The sequence below is a fragment of the Myxocyprinus asiaticus genome, chromosome 2, assembly GCF_019703515.2.
Source record: "Myxocyprinus asiaticus isolate MX2 ecotype Aquarium Trade chromosome 2, UBuf_Myxa_2, whole genome shotgun sequence".
In the NCBI taxonomy this organism is placed as follows: Eukaryota; Metazoa; Chordata; class Actinopteri; order Cypriniformes; family Catostomidae; genus Myxocyprinus; species Myxocyprinus asiaticus.
This window is the reverse complement of record NC_059345.1, coordinates 32,340,460-32,359,895: the sequence shown is the minus strand read 5'-3', so window position 1 is coordinate 32,359,895 and position 19,436 is coordinate 32,340,460. Positions and strand designations below refer to the sequence as shown.

Sequence of the window (19,436 nt, the reverse complement as noted above, 5' to 3'; positions counted from 1 at the left end):
AACCACACTAATTGCACTTACTACTGCACTTAGCCCTATGCAGACTGCGTAATATGTGTATAGGGAGTGGTGGTACTGGTAGCTACCTTCAGCCCCATCTCTCTGTTTGACGGTTCAAACAAATAAGTCTGGACATTGAAATGCATCTATTTCACTACAAACTCTTCAGACATGTTTGTAAGTTTTGTTCTCTGGTTTGTGTGCAGCTGTTGTTAATATCATTGGTGGTCCTGTTGAAGCAAAACAAAATGAGTTTTCGCTTGAACGCCTCATCTCGTGCATGCTGCATAACTACTGTTGCTCTGGTGCAAAGTGTTCTAAAGCTTGCATGCAGAATCATGAACGTGCACAGGAGATCAACTGTCAGTGAACATTTTCGTTAAATAATATATTAGATTTCGGTTTGTTTCATACCAAACCTTATCCTATGCTTCCATAACAATCATGAGTTTCATAGAATGATTCATTAGACTGAATTATACTTTTGTGTCCTTTTGAAGCTTGAAGAGTTAGTCACTATAAACTGCCATTGTATGAAATCACTGAGAACAAAAACATTTCAAAATTTCTCTCTTTGTGTTAAGAAAAAGAAAGAAAGGGGGGCCTGGGTAGCTCAGTGAGTAAAGACGCTGACTACCACCCCTGGAGTCGTGAGTTCGAATCCAGGATGTGCAACCAAAACAACCAAATTGGCCCGGTTGCTAGGGTGGGTAGAGTCACATGGGGTAACCTCCTCATTGTCGCTATAATGTGGTTCGCTCTCAGTGGGGCGTGTGGTGAGTTGTGTATGGATGCCGCAGAGAATAGCGTGAAGCCTCCACACACGCTATGTCTCCGCGGTAATGCGCTCAAGCCACATGATAAGATGCGTGGATTGACGGTCTCAGACGCAGAGGCAACTGAGATTTGTCCTCCGTCACCCAGAGTCACTACGCCACCACAAGGATTTAGAGCACATTGGGAATTGGGCATTCCAAATTGGGGAAAAAAGGGGAGAGAAAAAAAAAGAAAAAAAAGAAAGTCATATAGGGTTATAACAACACAGGGGTGAATAAACGATGACTGAATTTTCATTTTTGCAAAAGTAGCCTAATGTTCATGTTATTATAAGTTAACTATATCTAATATTTAGAACTATTTATAAGTATTAAGTATTTGTTTAATTTGTGAACCACAAAGTACTTTGTTCTGTTTCGTAGTGAAAATTTGTCCTACTTAGACATATACATTGACATGATCTGATTTATCATGATAAAAAAAGCACCACTGTTAAAAATGACATTTGATATAATTACAGGACAACACAGCTAACTTGACCAGCATCTGTAAGCACAGGAGAGGAGAGGGCTGCCTGTTCCTCTTACCCAAGCATTCAATACTATAGGCTAATTATATGATTCTTCAACTTCTCCAGCCTCTCATCATGAGTGGGAGTTAAAGGCCTTATTTGCTAAGTATATAGCTGCTGACAGAATAGCTTGTCCTGATTCTCTCACTCACCATCCCTCATTCTTCTCTCCTACATTCATTTCTGTAGCAGCAGTCCCTCTGAGACAGGTTTCCCCGGAATCCACGTAAAGAGGTATCTCTACCCACGCTGCAGAGTCAGAAACATCTAATTTCTAGCTTTCTTCAGTGCTACCTCATGCACACACATCCACACGCCTGCAAAGCCCTCATGCCTTCTCCTGTTTCTCTTTTATTAACCACTATCTCTATTTCTCCCTCTCATCCTACACTCTCTCACGCAGGAAACAGGGGGACCTGCGTGGGCTGCAGCGTCTCTCCCTGTCAATGAAGCCTTAGGCCCCGCTGACAAATGAGACGCTGGGGCCTTTCGACTGAGCGTGGGTGAGAGCGGGGATTCTGTATCTGCTCTAGAGAATCTCACACACACAAACATACACAAACAAAAAACTACAGTGCCCATTATCATCACCCACATGATCCAAACAGGGAGGGAGCAGGTAAAGAGGTCAGAGGTTGGTATTAAGACACATGTTCAGTTTTGCTGCTCTACAAACAGTGCCTAGACAGTGCCTGAACTGCCCCACCTTTGATTAAAAGGTAAACTCACGGGTATTCTTGAGATAAACACTGAGCCAGTTGGAACGCCAAGGGGTCACGATCTGCAGCCACCACTGTTACACCAGGCGCTGACTGTAGAATGGCCTTCGAGTGGCCTCCAGACCCAAAGGTCAAGTCCAGGACAACCTGTTGAAAAAAAAAAAACAACCAGGGAGAGGAATGTAAAATAAAGGTGTTTTGTGCTGAAATCCATACTCTCTTTCCAAAATCTCATTTACAACATAAGGATAACTGTTTTGATTGATACTAGGCCTAATTAAAAAACAAAAAGCTTAAACCAACCGAAACTGGTTTGCTGGTCTTACCAGGTAGTTGGTTTTAGAGGGGTTTTGGCCACTTTTCACCTGGCTAGGTTGGGAGACCAGCTGTCCACCTATCTAAACCCACTAAAAACAGCTTAAACTAGCCTAAGGTAGTTTGCTGGTCTTAGCTGGTCTCCCAGCCTGCTCAGGATGGTGTGTTGGCTGGTTTTAGTGGGTTGTTTGGCTCTTTTCAGCTGGTGGGAGACCAGCTTGCCACCCAGCTAAACCAGCTGAGCACTGCCTTGGCAAGGCTGAAATACCATTTTAAACCAGCTAAGACCAGCAAACCAGCTTATAGGCAGGTTTAAGTTGGGGGTTTTTTCAGCAGGGAGTTCATGTCCAAACGGTACATGACAGCTTGTACCACTGCGCATAAAGTTTGTCACTACTTTTCACAAAGGTTACAAAACACATTTGCGCATTCTCCCTCTTTCTCTTCCCTACAAACACGTCACAGTACTCACACTAAAGACACTATCCTGTGTTCTCACTCAAAAGTCAATGCATGAGTCATCGTCTCTCCTGTTGAAAGTGTCTCGGTGGGTTCTTTGAGCCACAGTGCCAGCTACACCTTGGGTCCATTTTTCAGATCCACCCACCCACACATCAGATCCTAAACAATAAAGATCCATCCACAACAGCACAGACACAAAATATTTGCTGTTTAGCTGCCTGACAATCTAACTTAACTAATGGCACTCTGTATGTTGTCAAAAACGTGTGAAGAAGAATCTGTTGAATCACTTGTCAGAATGCTTAACATTCACGTGTTTGTTTTGTTTCTCACCTGAAGTGGCGATCAATTATTTGTCAAGACAAATCAAACACATTTATTGCTTCTCTCACACTTGTCAATGGTCAGAAAAGCCTGCTAGAGCTTCAGAATAAAAATGTAATTGTAGCACAATTTACAGTTTTATTGTGATTTATTAATCAACTGCATATATGCAACTTACAAAACAATACTACATTTATATCAGACACCTACAATGTCCACTTTATCAAATATTTGTTTGTAATAAACTGTTGATTTTATATATATATATATATATATATATATATATACACACACACACACACACACACACACACACACACACACACACACACACACACACACAGTTGTGCTCAAAAGTTTGCATACCCTGGCAGAAATTGTGAAAATTTGGCATTGATTTTGAAAATATGACTGATCATGCAAAAAAACGTTTTTATTTAAGGATAGAATAAGGATAGAATTTTCCGAAGTGTTAATGCCTCAGCTTACCAAGACATCTTGGAAAATTCTATGCTTCCAACTTTGCGGAAACAGTTTGGGGAAGCCCTTTTCTGTTCCAGCATGACTGTGCTCCAGTGCACAAAGCAAGGTCCATAAAGGCATGGTTGGATGAGTTTGGTGTGGAAGAACTTGACTGGCCTGCAGAGCCCTGACCTCAACCCTATCGAACACCTTTGGGATTAACTAAAATGGAGATTGCAAGCCAGGCCCTCTCATCCAACATCAGTATCTGACCTCACAAATGCTCTTCTGGAAGAATGGGCAGAAAATTCCAACAGACACACTCCAAAATCTTGTAGAAAGACTTCCCAGAAGAGTGGAAGCTGTTATAGCTGCAAAGGGGGGACCAACTCAATATTAATGCCTATGGATTTAGAATGGGATGTCATAAAATCTCCTGTAGGTGTAATGTGTAGGTGTCCCAATACTTTTGTCCATATAGTGTATATAACATACATAAATAAATAAGTAAATATAAATTAAAATCTAAAACAATTATTTATTTATTTATTTTATTCTGGTCCAAAAGACATGTATAAGAAACACTGTGTGAATTGTGTCTTCCTGCAACTCTGTCAAAATATTGGCAGTGCTTGTACTACAGCATATGTGGCTCTTTTTGCACAGTGATTGACTGAGACACAGGCAACCTGCTCTGAGGCAGACACCATATACTGTAAGCCAAAAGTTCCACTCCACCGCCGGGCAGCTAACCATGAAAACAGAGTAATTAGTAGCTTCTAATGGATACATGTCATTAGTATTGGCTGTGGAAAACACATTGGGGAGAGCAAGAGGTAGGACGGTGTGTTAGAATGTCATCAGACATGATTTCCAATTTAATCTCATGTTAAGAATGAGAGATTTGGTTCCTGTTTCCCTCATGGGAGAGACGCTCTGAATGATAGCGTCTGCGTATGCACATATGTGAGTCACTCCCTATTTCATCTTTAGGCTTGAGGGCTCCCAACTTCGTCAAACAGAACATTTATATTCCAATTTCATATTCGAATGTTTTGTCTACATAGTAGTCTTTTTTTTTTTTCTTTTAGTAATGAATAACAAATAGAACAGCTGTAAATCGATGTATTTTTTCTGCATTGTCCCCTCCACTGCATGAGGTCAAAGCCTTTAAATAATGATGCTCTATCAAGCTTTTGCACTGTGTCCATAGCAACCACAAAATCTTCATCCTTCATGTTACTCTGTCATGAAAAGCCACAAATTAACTTATGGTTTGGAAAGAATTAGATACTGTGAGAAAACTGGATTAAAGAAAAAAACTACATGAGGTAGCCAAATTGTTTCAAATGCAATTTTTTTGCTTGCCACATTAAATCCTGTTTAATATTAGCTCTTCAGCTGATTTAAAGTACAATATTCCATTATTTAATAAGAGCTGTTTTTGACAGTCAGTTTTAACAAATAGCTGAACATTTATAAAAGAGTTAACAACTGTTAAAACATTTAGTGGTTCAGTGGAGCTTGGCCCTATGATTTTAAATGATTTCCTGGCATCATCCGTTTTTCTCTAATTAGATTTTTTCCTGTATTTTAGAGTTATTCTTCAGTTGATGACTCAACCCACAAATTCAACTGCCCCCATATGATACCGATACGAAAACAACAACATACTGTATGCGCTTGTGTATATAGCTATATTATAATAGTACAACTACTTAAAATATAGATGTTGCCATTGCAACATCTATTTGCCACATTTTCATTCATATCTTGCAGACAAACATTTCAAAAGTCTCACATCTGCATATTAGAATGGCAGACTTTTTGCCCTTTCATTTTGTACAGTGGGAAAAAAGCTCCAGTTTGTTCAAATTGACCACATCCGTTCTGGAACACTGGTACAAAGATGGGGCTTTTTGGGGTGATCGTCTTAGAGAGAAAAAGACAGAAGCATGCGGATCAATAGTGACGTTGGTGGAGGGGTTTAAGCGTGCATGAGCAGAACAGGAGGTCATCAGTGTTGGAGGGGCTGCGTCTCCCTCTCCTGTCTGAAAAGCCAGCAGAGCTAAAGGGGAGGGAGAACAGGACGACATGATGAGTCACAACAACCGGCATCAGTACGCATGGTGTGCCATTCAATACTCCGAGTGAGAGGAGGAAAGAGAGACAGATACACAGAGAGAATGAAAACATTTAGAAAATAAAAACAAAACATAAACCATATAGGTTGGATTATTCTGAAAGGGCCTGTTGGATGGAAGAGGTTTTTTACTGAATGTAGGGCCACTTTAGTTTTATTTGATAGCCGTTTAGGTCAATAGATAATAATTACAAAACTTCTTCATACCCATTGCTGTGAATTTCTTGTAAAAACACAATAAAGTAACTAAAGAAATATGTAATAAAATGAATATAATTGTGAAAAAGCAACTACTGTATACACTGAGTTACAACACATAAATATAATATAAATGTGACATTACAATTTTTATTCTGCATCATTTCAATTTCTATTCTACACCATTTAACTAAGTAATAAAATATTTAATAAAATACAAAATGTCTTTCTAAAGAGGAATGGAGAGGTATGAACAGAAGAGAGAGCGTGGAGAGTTTAAGAAGGGGGAGACGGCAATTCAGGGCATTAAGTGTAACATCCGAGGTTGTTACCCCTCCTACCAACCACCAGAGGGAGCCCTTTCCCGAATACTAACTCTGTACCGTTTCTTCATTGGTTACTTCCTGTCTGAACTATATGAATAACATGCTGTTTCCACTGTCACGTTGCGAAGTATTGCCAGCTTACCCTGCCTTACCGAGAGTTTTTTTTTTTTTTTCCCCCATTGCTGATTGTTTATTTGTTATGACCTTTGCCTGATTCCTGGATTTTCTGCTTTTTGGATACCCCTTTGTTATGTTTGCCTTGTTGGACTGTCTTTTTGGTTTATTGGATTATACCACCTGCATAACGACTATCTCTATTTGCCTGTCGATTTGGATTGTTTGCTTGTGTTCTAATAAACGTCCAGCACATGGATCCTAACACCGTCTCCATGGCCAGTTCATTACATTAAGAAGGGATCATGGTGTGGGAGGGAACTCAAAAGGACTTTGGGACCAGCTTGTTAATACTCCATGGCCAGTTCATTACAGAATACTTCGCCTAACATGGATCCAGCGGAAGTTTCACAGCTCCAGGCCACATTCACGCACCAGTGCGAGGTATTAAGGGGTTACCAAGACCAGCTGAACAAACTACGAGCTGCCAATGAATGTTTGACACAATACATTCACTCACTGCCAACTCCTCATGCTAACCCGGTAAGCTTTGCTCTCCCTGATAAGTTTGATGGCTCTGCTGAAAAATGCCAGGGTTTTTTTACGACAATGTAAGGTATTTTTTCAAAATCAGCCTGAATCATTTGATCAAGATGCCAGGAAATTTTCTTTTTTGATGTCACTGCTTACGGCAAAAGTTTGGGATAAAGATACTCAAATCCAGGTTTAATTTGATTACTTCGTTCAACAAATCCACAAAGTCTTCGAGTATCCAGCGGGCAGTCAAGATATCTCTGTTCAGCTACTTCATCTACGCCAGGGCCATCGATCAGCAGCAGATTACGCAGTTCTGTTCAGGACACTAGCGGCTCAGAGTGGGTGGAATGATGTCGTTCTGAAGACCGTTTTCCGCTAGGGGCTTAACCTGAAACTCAGGACAGAACTAACCTGCAAGGGTGAAGGTATGAATCTTTCTGATTATATCACTATGGCCATCAAGATTGATAACCTGCTTCAGAATGCTTCACAGCCTCAGTTATGTTTCACCCCGGATTCTACAGTCTCAGTACAGGCTCAGACATTCACTGTATCACCTGAACCCATGCATGTTGCTCACACTCGTGTTTCCATGGAGGAACGCCAACGACAATGCAACGAAAACCTTTGCTTTTACTGTGGTTCACCAAGTCATCTCAATGCTGCATGCCCACACAAGAAATCAAGGTTCCCTGAGTCAAGGCAGCACGTGAGTACTATGAACATTAAATCACCCATCTCACATAATTTTCTCTTGCCTGTAGAGCTCTACATTGGTGATCATGTAAGATATGTTACAGCATTAGTGGATTCTGGGGCTGCTGTTAATCTCATTAATCAGGGGATTGTACAAGAACTCAACATACCCACCATTGAATGCTTTCCTAAGCTTAACATCACCACTGTGGATAATGCACCTACTGGTACTGGCATAACCCAACAGACTGTTCCTATAACCATCAAGATTGGACTTTCATGTTGAAAATATTTCACTATATGTCATCAACTCACCCAATCACGCTCTTATCCTGGGTCATCCCTGGCTGAACCAAGGTGAGCTCGCACATTGGTCAAGTTTCTGTCATGAACATTGTCTTCATGTTGCTGTTTCCAGGCCTTGCTTTATCACCAGTGTAGAGAGCCCTAAATCACAGAAGGAGACCACGATTCCCAAGGAGTATGCAGAGTTCAGTGAAGTGTTTAGCAAGATTAAAGCTACACAACTTCCTCCTCATCGTCCATGGGACTGTGCCATTGAACTTCTGTCTAATACAGCTTCACCGAGAAGCGAGGCCTATGCATCGTCACGCCCTGAGACCCTCGCCATGGAGAGTTACATTGAGGAAGCCCTTGCCTCCAGTTACATCCATCCCTCCACCTCCCCAGCTGCTGCAGGATTCTTTTTCGTGGAGAAGGATGGAGGTCTACGTCCCTGCATTGACATACTAAACTCAAGGAACTACAGCAGTTCCTGGGCTTTGCCAACTTCTATCGCCATTTCATTAGGAACTACAGTACCATTGAAGCACCACTCACGTCATTGCTCAAGGGAAAGCCAAGCAAGTTGCCATGGAACGATGCCGCATACCAAGCCTTCATCTCCCTCAAGTCAAGCTTCACAACCGCTCCAATACTTAAACATCCTGACCCCAATCTTCCCTTCGTCGTTGAGGTAGACACTTCAGACTGTGGGATTGGAGCAGTCCTGTCACAACATCACAGAACACCAGGCAAGCTTTACCCTTGTGCCTTCTTCTCCAGAAAGTTGAACTTAGCTGAACATAACTATGATGTGGGGAATAAGGAGTTACTTGCCATGAAAGTGGCACTCGAGGAATGATGTCATTGGTTAGAGGGGGCAGTCCACCCATTCCAAGTTATCACCGACCACAAGAATCTTGAATATATCAAGGCAGCCAAGAGATTGAATCCATGCCAAGCTCGATGGTCATTGTTTTTCACCAGGTTCAATTTCACAGTCACTTACCACCCTGGCAGCAAGAACAGCAAGGCAGATGCTCTTTCACACAGACACGATCCACCTCACCTCCAACCTCACCCTGGGTCCATCCTGCCACGATCTGTCATCATAGCACCAATTAGCTGGGACTTAATGGAAGAAATACAATGAGCACAACAGCATGAACCATCACCACCTAACTGCCCCCCAACCAAGCACAATGTACCCCAAGCTCTACATCAAAGGATGATCCAATGGGTCCACACTTCCTTGAGAACAGGACACTCTGGCATCCAAAGAACAATCACTCTGGTACGTATTTCCTTCTGGTGGCCATCTGTGATTCATGATGTGACTAATTATGTCAAGTCTTGCCAGGTGTGTGCTCAATCCAAGACCCCCAGAGAACTGGCCACGGGGTTGCTTCAACCACTGCCCATACCTCAAAGACCATGGTCTCACCTGTCCATTGACTTTGTCACAGACCTGCCAAACTCCCATGAATACACTACCATTCTGGTAATCATTGACCGATTTTCAAAATCATGTAGATTTGTCCCTCTCAAGGGTTTACCCACTGCCATGGAAAGCGCTAATGCTTTATTCCACCAAGTTTTTAGGGTCTATGAATTACCAGAGGACATCGTGTCCGATCGAGGTTCACGTCACGAGTTTGGCAGGTGTTCTGCAAACAGATGGACATTAATGTGAGTCTCACCTCTGGTTATCACCCTCAGGCCAATGGACAGGCGGAACATCTGAATCAAGAGATTGGCAGATACCTTCGAAGCTATAGTAGCCGTGAACAGGAGAAATGGAGCAACTTCCTGCCCTGGGCCGAATATGCACAACTCCCTCACCCATACTTCTACAGGTCTAACCCCCTTCCAATGCATGCTGGGCTACCAACCCCCGATGTTCCCTTGGTCAGGAAAACCTTCTACGGTGCCAGCGGTGGACGATTGGATTAGGTGAAGTGAGAGGGTGTGGGACAGTGCACATGTCCGTTTATAGCGAGCTGTCAGAGCTCAACATTTCCAGGCTGACCGGCAGCGGCGTCCCCATCCCAACTATCAGCCGGGACAGAGGGTCTGGTTGTCCACAAGGGATCTCAAGTTGCGGCTACCCTACAGGAAGCTCAGTCCAAGGTATGCGGGTCCTTTCAGAATTATCCATCAAATAAACCCGTTTAGAGCTTCCTGCTAAATACCGTATCTCTCCTTCCTTCCATGTGTCTTTGCTGAAACCCGTCCACCTGGCGTCTGGCTCTGGAACCACGGATTCTGAGCCTCCACCTCCATTGGAGGTAGATGGAGCCCCAGCGTATATGGTCAGAGAGATCATGGACTCAAGATGACGAGGGAGCCAGATGCAATACTTGGTGGACTGGGAGGGTTACGGACCAGAGGATAGATCATGGGTAGCTGCCAAGGACATATTGGACCCGTCCCTGATCCAAGAAATTCATCATGCCCATCCTGATCATCCAGCACCACAACCAAGGGGATGTCCCAGCAGAAGAACACCAGGAGTTGTTCGTGGGGGGGGCGGGGTTCATGCTGTTTCCACTCTCACATTGTGAAGTATTGCCAGCTTACCCTGCCTTACCGAGCATTTTTCCAATGCCATTGCTGATTGTTTATTTGTTATGACCTTTGCCTGATTCCTGGATTTTCTGCTTTTTGGATACCCCTTTGTTTTGTTTGCCTTGTTGGACTGTCTTTTTGGTTTATTGGATTATACCACCTGCATAACAACTATCTCTATTTGCCTGTCGATTTGGATTGTTTGCTTGTGTTCTAATAAACGTCCAGCACATGGATCCTAACACCGTCTCCATGGCCAGTTCATTACATTAAGAAGGGATCATGGTGTGGGAGGGAACTCAAAAGGACTTTGGGACCAGCTTGTTAATATTCCTAAATCTCACTAAGATTTAAGCACTAGACTTTACTGGAACAAGGCATTAAATAAGTGTTAAATACAAACGAACACACAGCTGGGAAAGAGCCCTTTTTGTAACAATTTTTAATGGACATATGGGCCAAACACTCACTAAGTTTCTAAAAATTTCCTCAGAAGAATAGCAAAACCTGACCAAACCACTTTGTAAGGGCATTCACACCAGGACAATTCACACAAGTTCAAAAAGTGACAAATTTCTCAATGAATGTCTCATACCAAAACTTGTCAATGTTTATTTGAGAGATAGCATTTGTCAATAGTCATTAAAATACGCTTGTGTGCACGCACGCATATGGGTGGGTTTGGGTGGTTTACGAGGAAAGGTTTTTAGGTTACTAACTGGTAATTACAAGGGTATTATGCTATACATGTGGTTTATGAGGACATTTCTAGTATCCACATAATTGAAATCGCTTAAAAAAAAAAAAATACTAAACGATGTTTTTTTGAAAATGTAATAATGCAGAAAGTTTTTTGTGAGGGTTAGGGATAGGGGATAGAATCTATAGTTCGTACAGTATGAAAACCATTGTCTATGGAGAGTCCTCATAAGGATAGCCGCACCAACATGTGTGTGTGTGTGCGTGGCTGTGTGTGTGCACTCCCCGGCAGGCCATGCAGACCAATAAAATTTCTTTCTATTGGAAAGCGCACAAATTTCTAGCCATCTACCTGTGTGGAGTTCCACTTTCTGTCTGTTGTCTCCCCCTGTTAGCTAAACCCCCTAATGAAAATGGCTAATATTATTCACTCATATTTACTCAGTTTCACACAAAACTTTAACTTTGTTCAAATGAAATAAAAATCAGTAAAACAAATATGATTTTTGTGTGTTTTTGATAGTAGATAGCTTCTCAGGGTTTCTGTTTATTCATCCTATAAAAAAATATTTTTTTATTATTATATTATTATTAAATAAAAGTATCATATTTATGTAATTTAATATTTTTTTAACTTGCATGTGGCATTGCTATGCAGTCAGGTTTAACCCTCAAGCATTTATTTTGGTGGGAAACTGAAGGAAGTATTTTTGAGTTTCTGTTTGTAGCTGAGTTGACAATGACAGTGAAATGCTCTCATTCATTCATCTAATCAACAAAAACCCAGAGTTATGGGGTTGTTTTAGATTTGGAAAGTAACTTTTAGTGTCCAAGCATATTTGGAACTACGCAAATGTGCAATTAGTAAATCTAGAGGGCTGTAATTATACAATTTTAACCTACATATAGCGAGTGCCTTGAAGCGCTTTGACTTTAAAGTTGCTCTCACGCTCTGCTGTGTGGATCCAGTGACAGCAACTGACCGCTTCCAGTTAACACGGCCCGGATCACTGCCTGCTTTTGTCACAGATTGACCGTAACACAGAATTTGAGTCAGAGGGACACAGTTTTGATCCAGGCTGATATAATGCGTGTTTCAGAGGAAGATCAATAAGCGCTCCACATGAATAGGCACTTCACAGGAAGAAATCACTGGATTTTTGTTTTGTAAGGGTCGTGAATTAAATATTTAAAAGACATTCAATCTGCATATTTGTAGACAGTACATTATATAATTTTTAGTACTATTTGCCTTTTTGTCAATAGATAAGACAGTTAAAAGTTACAGGGAACTGTTGATAACACAGAGGGAGAATGAAAGCGCGAGCACTTAATATCACAAGCTTGTGCACATCTGCACGCTGGTCTATCATTGTGGTAACTGTAATTGGTTGTTTACATGCCTCAGATGGCTCCTTCACATGCAAACGAGAGATTCACGGCACCCTCGCGGCTTGCTAAACTAATCGGCCGAACGGGAAAATTTATCGGCCGATGCAAGTAATGTAAAAATACCAAATATCAGCCAATTTATCAGTTGCGCCAACATAACAGTCGATCACTAGTCTGGTCTTCTTGTCTGGTTTTGTGCTGTCAAGTTCAGACAGTGGTGTAGAGTGTGATTATTAACTTGCTTAGTGGCTAGTCATTTAAATGTAGCCAAAAAAAAGAAATTGGTATTTCAAAATAGAAAAGAGTAGAGAGAAAATTGAATGAGGACAGACAGGGTCCAAAATTGACTATTTTGAACATTAAACAGTATTTTGCATTATTTTTTATTAAAAATATTTATCATATATAAATATATATGTCTATTATATACACTACCGGTCAAAAGTTTTGAAACACTTACTCATTCTTTATTATAATTTTTTTTTTTTTCACATTTTAGAATAATAGTAAAGTCATTAAAACTATGGAATAACATAAATGGAACTATGGGAATTATGTTAAACTGTGTTATATTTTAGCATCTTCAAAGTAGTCACCCCTTTGCCTAGAATTTTCAGAAATGTACTCTTGACATTTTCTTAACCAACTTCTTGAGGTATCACCCTGGGATGCTTTTTAAACAGTATTGAAGGAGTTCCCATCTATATGCTGAGCACTTATTGGCTGCTTTTCTTTATTATTTGGTCCAAGTCATCAATTTTTTTATTAAATTTTAGATTTATAATTAAATAAAATTAATATGGTGGCACAATTATATTTTTGTCTACAAAACTAATTTCAAACATTTAAGCATACGACTGCAGATCAAAAGATTTTTAAGATCATGAGAAAAATTTCGGTCAAGTGTTTCAAAACTTCTGACTGGTAGTGTATATATAAACATACATATTATATTGCCTTATATATTGTTCATAATATAGTGGAGACTGGGGCTAGTTGTCACACTTTTACCTCAGAGCATATTACACAGGGTAGTTTTAGTTTTAAAAGGCAATTTATTTTTAAATTATTTGTAAAATCTTGGCTACAAAAAAGCAACATTTGCCAAGGACTGAACACACGTTAACCTTTTGTGACAACTTACCCCAATGGTAGGGCATGTCACACTATATGGGGTACGTTTTCACAGTGGACCTGCCACCAAACACTTGATGGGGTGATTCATTAAAAAACAGAAAAGGAAAAGGTAACACATAAAAATATAAGGGGCCTCAGCAAACTTTCAAGGGGTTCTCAAGATGACTTCAAATTATTCAAAATAATTTACATTGATATATGATAACTTCATATAAATGCTGTAATTGGTTAAAATCATGATGCAGCCCTACAATATATAAACTGATAGTTCCTGAAACGTCTGTACCCTGAAATGAATTGTGATAAGTATTTTCATCTATTGATGCTCCTAGCTTCTGGGGCTTTGAAAATGGTCTTGGACAATGGGGGGCATTGGAGTCAAAAAGGTTGAGAACCACTGATTTACAACACGTGACAACCTGCACTGACTTTCATGAAAAATACCTTTTTCCTACAAACACATTTAAACCTTATTGTAATGGGAATCTGCCTTCAAAATATAGTCTAGTAGTCGAGCCTTGCCTGAATGTATGCCAGTATGGTTTGATTATGTTTGCTTGTTTACCAAGAGCTACAATTAAAATATGACGATAGTGAACATTTACTTTAGAGCATAGAATTCACAAAACAAATTCTAATTTAAGAGGGTTTTGTACTACATGGTTGAAACCAACAACAAAACCACTGCTGGAGAAAACACACATTAGTGTAACAGACCCTTTTCACACTTCCACGTGCGCGAATGCGGAAGTCGTCATAGTTGGATAAACTTGAATGACGGTGAATGGGAGACCACAGCTAATTTAATTTTTGCTTACCCATTTGCTCCAAGAAGAGAGAAATAGGCCACATTTTCTGTCACTTCCTCAGCGGCTGTGTTAGACGCCTCATCACAGCTGTGGTAACTGATTTTTTAAAACGTATTCCAGGGTAATATAATGCAAAGTATAATGTTATAAATTTACACTAAATATTTTTAAAATTGGAAATAAAAATAAAAAGTTTGCTACATTTACGTTGTTAAAGAAGGCAGAAACACGTCATAACAGGACTGTGAAATGGGTTCATTGGACTTTTCAATGCATCGTTACTGCAACATAGCCCTTGTGACAACAGCAATAGTCCTGTGCAAGGGGTCCAACAATTGGTGCTTCACCTCTGATTATGTTTAAAAGTGCTTTCATTTCTTTGAGTTTCAAGAGCGCCTATTTTTTTCAAGCTTCAATAGATCCAAAGATGGAGAACCGATTATACAAAATGGGACATTTTTTAAATGAAGTACGAGCATGACGGTTAAGGAGGCCAAAGGGACTGGTGATTTTTTCATTAATAACTTGTGTGGTCTATCTACATATGATATTTAGACAATCTGACAATGTATGTTTCTATTAAGAGCAGTTGAGGTGAATCTCTCTCAATGGTTCATTCCATGTTTTTGAACTGTTTCTAATTGTAGTTAGTGTTATAAAGGTATCCTACTCCTTGGGAGCCTGTAACGATACGCTAAAACAAAGAAATTCCATAATGCACCATTAATGTCAATCAGTAACATCCTCCAGCTAAACTTTATAACCTTGATGGCTTTGAAGGAGTTGTCTCTTCTTTTAAACCCATAGCGACGCAAGATGCAATAACCCAGCATCAAATGCGACAACCTCTGACTACCTCTACCATGACGAAAGCACAGAGCAAGCCGAAAATAGCGTACCAGTCCCGTGGGACAACCACTGGGTGTTGGCTCAGAGTATCTGGGTTTTTTGTACCCAGTTTTCTAAAGCTTTCTTTTCTCCTGGTCATCGGTTGTGTTTATGTGCAGGGGCGGTAGGTAAAGAGGATTGATGTAAGAATCTGTTTTTAGCAGGATAAAATAAAACAGACTGAAAAATTCATGTCTCCTGCAGCATAGTCAGGCAGCTATCTTTTTTATGGGACACTGCCCCTTTAAGAAACCTGCCTTCTCCACTGCCGGAGATGGACGTAACAACTCCCTGAAGGATTTAGCTATAATGGGCTTGGCATTTGCAATGGTGATTGACACTGAAGACGAAGTGAGTCATCTGCATTGATATTTCATACAGAGTGGTGTTGAAGGCTGGGCTCCCTGGTCTTTCTGGACTGATGCAGCTCAGGGAAGAGAGAAGAGGTGAGACTTACAGCAATGAGAAAAAGCAACAGAAGGATAGAGGGGCAGAGGTAAAGCCGAGCCTCAGAGGTCTTTCACAAGAAGAAATCCATCGCACCTCTTTCCTTGTCACAGGTCAGGAACAGAGAGAAGGTTTCATTCATAATGACATTGTAGAAAGGGAAAGTAAACAAATGAAACAATGATGAGGGCACATGCAGAAGAAAGGGCACAAAGTTGTGCCAAGTTGCTTTGTATGCTGAATGAGGTTAGAGAAAGATGAGACCTTCCAGACAGCAGTTTCTGCCTTCACCAGCAGAGGGAACATGAGAGTCAGGTGTCACTTTGAATTTCAAAGTACCACGAACACTGAGGTGGGTCACTGCTGCCTGACAAAGAGATTCCAGTCAACCACACTCGATCAGCCTGTCATCTTGGTTAAAATACTGTTTGTGACAAAAGCGCAAAGCATGAATCAACAAAACAAAGCCGTGGCAAAGAACAGATGACCCACATATATATGCAAACAGTGGCACTGCCTTGACATACAGCACTTACAACACAGAGCAAGAACAGATACAGATAGATGAGTCAACAGACCTGTCTCTCATTTGTTTACTGCAATAAGTGAAGAAGGCCAGCAACCTGAGAATTGGTACAAATTCTACCTGTGGCTCCCATGCCCAGTTCAGTTACAGCAGGGTATCTAAAATGTCAACCAGGGAAGTTTTGGAAATATCTCCTTACACCAACAGACGCACCATTAAGGAGAGAGACTGACAAGAACAGGATCGCTTTACCTCGTCGTGCGGTTGCCATGGTGCAAGGGAGATGGGGGGGTGGAAATGGGTGGCTTGTTACTTTTTTCCATTCTGTGTTTCGGCTCATCACAAGATTCGGTTTACATGTAATTTGTAGGTCCACTAATGCAGCACATGTATCTGTCGGGCACATTACTTCCAAGCTGGAGGTACAATATCTGAAGTGCACAAGGGTATTATTATGGGTGGAGGTGGCACACGGCACAGGGGCTGTGAGTTCAAGACAGTGTGGCTGTATGGTTGAGCAGTGCCACTTACGCTCTCCAGGAGAACAATAGCTTGGCTCTATCAATGGTGTATCTGACATATAAGGAAGACGAACAGAGTATCAAAACAAAAATGTAAAATGTAAATATATATATATATATAATATATAAAAACTACAGGCACCAAACAAATGCCCTCTATGTCCACAACAAGTCATTCTTACTGCACGCTTTCATCAACATAATCTCAGAGTTCAACCAGAGCTTAGTTCATTGATCGGAGCGGGCTTGAGTTTCTGCAATTCAAAAAGTAAAACCACATGCATCCAAGAGACTATGGGCCTAAGAGAGGAGATTGTCAAACTCTGCTGGGAAATGGGAGTTTCCTCTATAATTACCTCCTTGTAACTAATTTGCATAACTAGCGGGATGATTGACGCCTGCTGACAAAATCCTGCAATCTAATGACTACTGTACATTTGTAAACCTCAGTGTTGTACAACCGTGCATCTGGCATGGCACATTTGTCAGCGAGCACATAGGGAGGATATTACAAATAAAATAAAGCCTGTTTACATTGGGCAACCTGATTTGCATAGTCATTCCAATCATTAAATCAGCCATCAATCTCATATTTACTAAAATGACATTGGCTCTATTCCAAAACCGAGCTAACTGCCTTCCTGTCTTTAGGCTACATGGGCAGCTTTCTCCAAAAGTAGCATTCCACCTGAAATGGAACCTCATAAGTGACTGATTTTGAATGTTCTACAAAGGCAGCAACTCTGCATCATACTAACAGCATCCTAATACAAAGTGTGCGGGTGACTCGAGTCAAGTCAAAATTGATTTTGATGAAGTTTGGTGTTAGCATGCTGCTAAGCTAACAGACATGATACTCTAATAAGCATAATAACACAGCATACCCAAACATTGGTAAAAGCGACTATGCTTCAACTTCCTGGCTGATGTCTTGAGATGTTGTTTCAATATATCCACATAATTTTCCTTCCTCATGATGCCATCTATTTTGTGAAGTGCACCAGTCCCTCCTGCAGCAAAGCACTCCCACAACATGATGCTGCCACCCCATGCTTCACAGTTGGGATGGTATTCTTGCAAGCCTCACCCTTTTTCCTCCAAACATAACGATGGACTGTATATGGCCAAACAGTTCAATTTTTGTTTCATTAGACCAGAGGAAAATTCTCCAAAAAGTAAGATCTTTGTCCCCATGTGCACTTGCAAACTGAAGTCTGGCTTTTTATTTTTTATTTTTTATTATTTTATTTTTTTTGGCAGTTTTGGAGCATTGACTTCTTCCTTGCTGAGCAGCCTTTCAGGTTATGTCGATATAGGTCTCGTTTTACTGTGGATATAGATACTTGTCTACCTGTTTCCTCCAGCATCTTCACAATGTCCTTTGCTGTTGTTCTGGGATTGATTTGAACTTTTCGCACCAAACTACGTTCATCTCTAGGAGACAGAATTTGTCTCCTTCCTAAGCGATATGATGGATGCGTGGTCCCATGGTGTTTATACTTGCGTACTATTGTTTGTACAGATGAACCTGGTACCTTCAGGCATTTGAAAATTGCTCCCAAGGATGAACCAGACTTGTGGAGGTCCACAATTTTTTTTTCTGAGGTCTTGGCTGATTTTTTTTGATTTTCCCATGATGTCAAGCACTGAGTTTGAAGGTAGGCCTTAAAATACATTCACAGGTACACCTCCAATTCAGTACATCTCCTATCAAAAGCTAATTGGCTTATTTTCTGGAATTTTCCAAGGTGCTTAAAGGCACAGTTAACTTAGTGAATGTAAACTTCTAACCCACTGGAATTGTTATATAGTCAATTAAAAGTGAAACAATCTGTCTGTAAACAATTGTTGGAAAAATTACTTGCATCATGCACAAAGTAGATGTCCTAAATGACTTGCCAAAACTATAGTTTGCTAATATTAAATCTGTGGAGTGGTTAAAAAATGAGTTTTAATGACTTCAACCAAGTGCATGTAAACTTCTGACTTCAACTGTAGTTATCATATAAAGGCATCCAATCACCCCGAATAATCAAGACATCCATTAAGTTGAATGAAGGTTATTTTATTCTCCAATCCATTTTATTGCTAACAATCACTTAGTATTAATGTAGGTCAACACCACCCAAATGCATGTCAAAACAGAGTCCAAGATTGCCTCCAGTAACATTCTTGGCAAGCTGGAAGGAATTTGACTGATGCACATAGACCAGGTGAATGCTTAAAATCTCAACCATGTTCTTGAGAAACAAAAGACTGACCCAGAAACACTTAATTCTGGAAAGAGTCACTGGGCCCCTACCAAATACTGTACTCCATACTGCACTACCAGATTCAGGGCCAAAGAAAAAAGTGAAAGGGCTAGGCAACCAATGAGGTGCCTGCTAAAACACAGGAAAAGCTTCTGGCAATTACTCTGTCAAGAGGAACTGTGTAGTTGATTGTACCCATTGAAGTAGACCGCCAAGACACATGTATTGTGTTGCTCTACAATGCTTGTTTTCATAGCACCTGAGAGGACCT

The 19,436-nt window shown here is 40.7% G+C and overlaps 1 protein-coding gene across 2 annotated transcripts in view; it reads right to left on the bottom strand.

Moving 5' to 3' along the window:
- LOC127455854 (12S rRNA N4-methylcytidine methyltransferase-like) overlaps positions 1-19,436 on the bottom strand; it is a 136,043-nt gene that overhangs the window by 61,614 nt on the left and 54,993 nt on the right. For both annotated transcript variants that reach the window (XM_051724000.1, XM_051723997.1), the window contains exon 3: positions 2,078-2,214. In XM_051724000.1, coding sequence (XP_051579960.1) covers positions 2,078-2,214 — 137 coding nt within the window. The remainder of the gene's footprint in view (positions 1-2,077; positions 2,215-19,436) is intronic.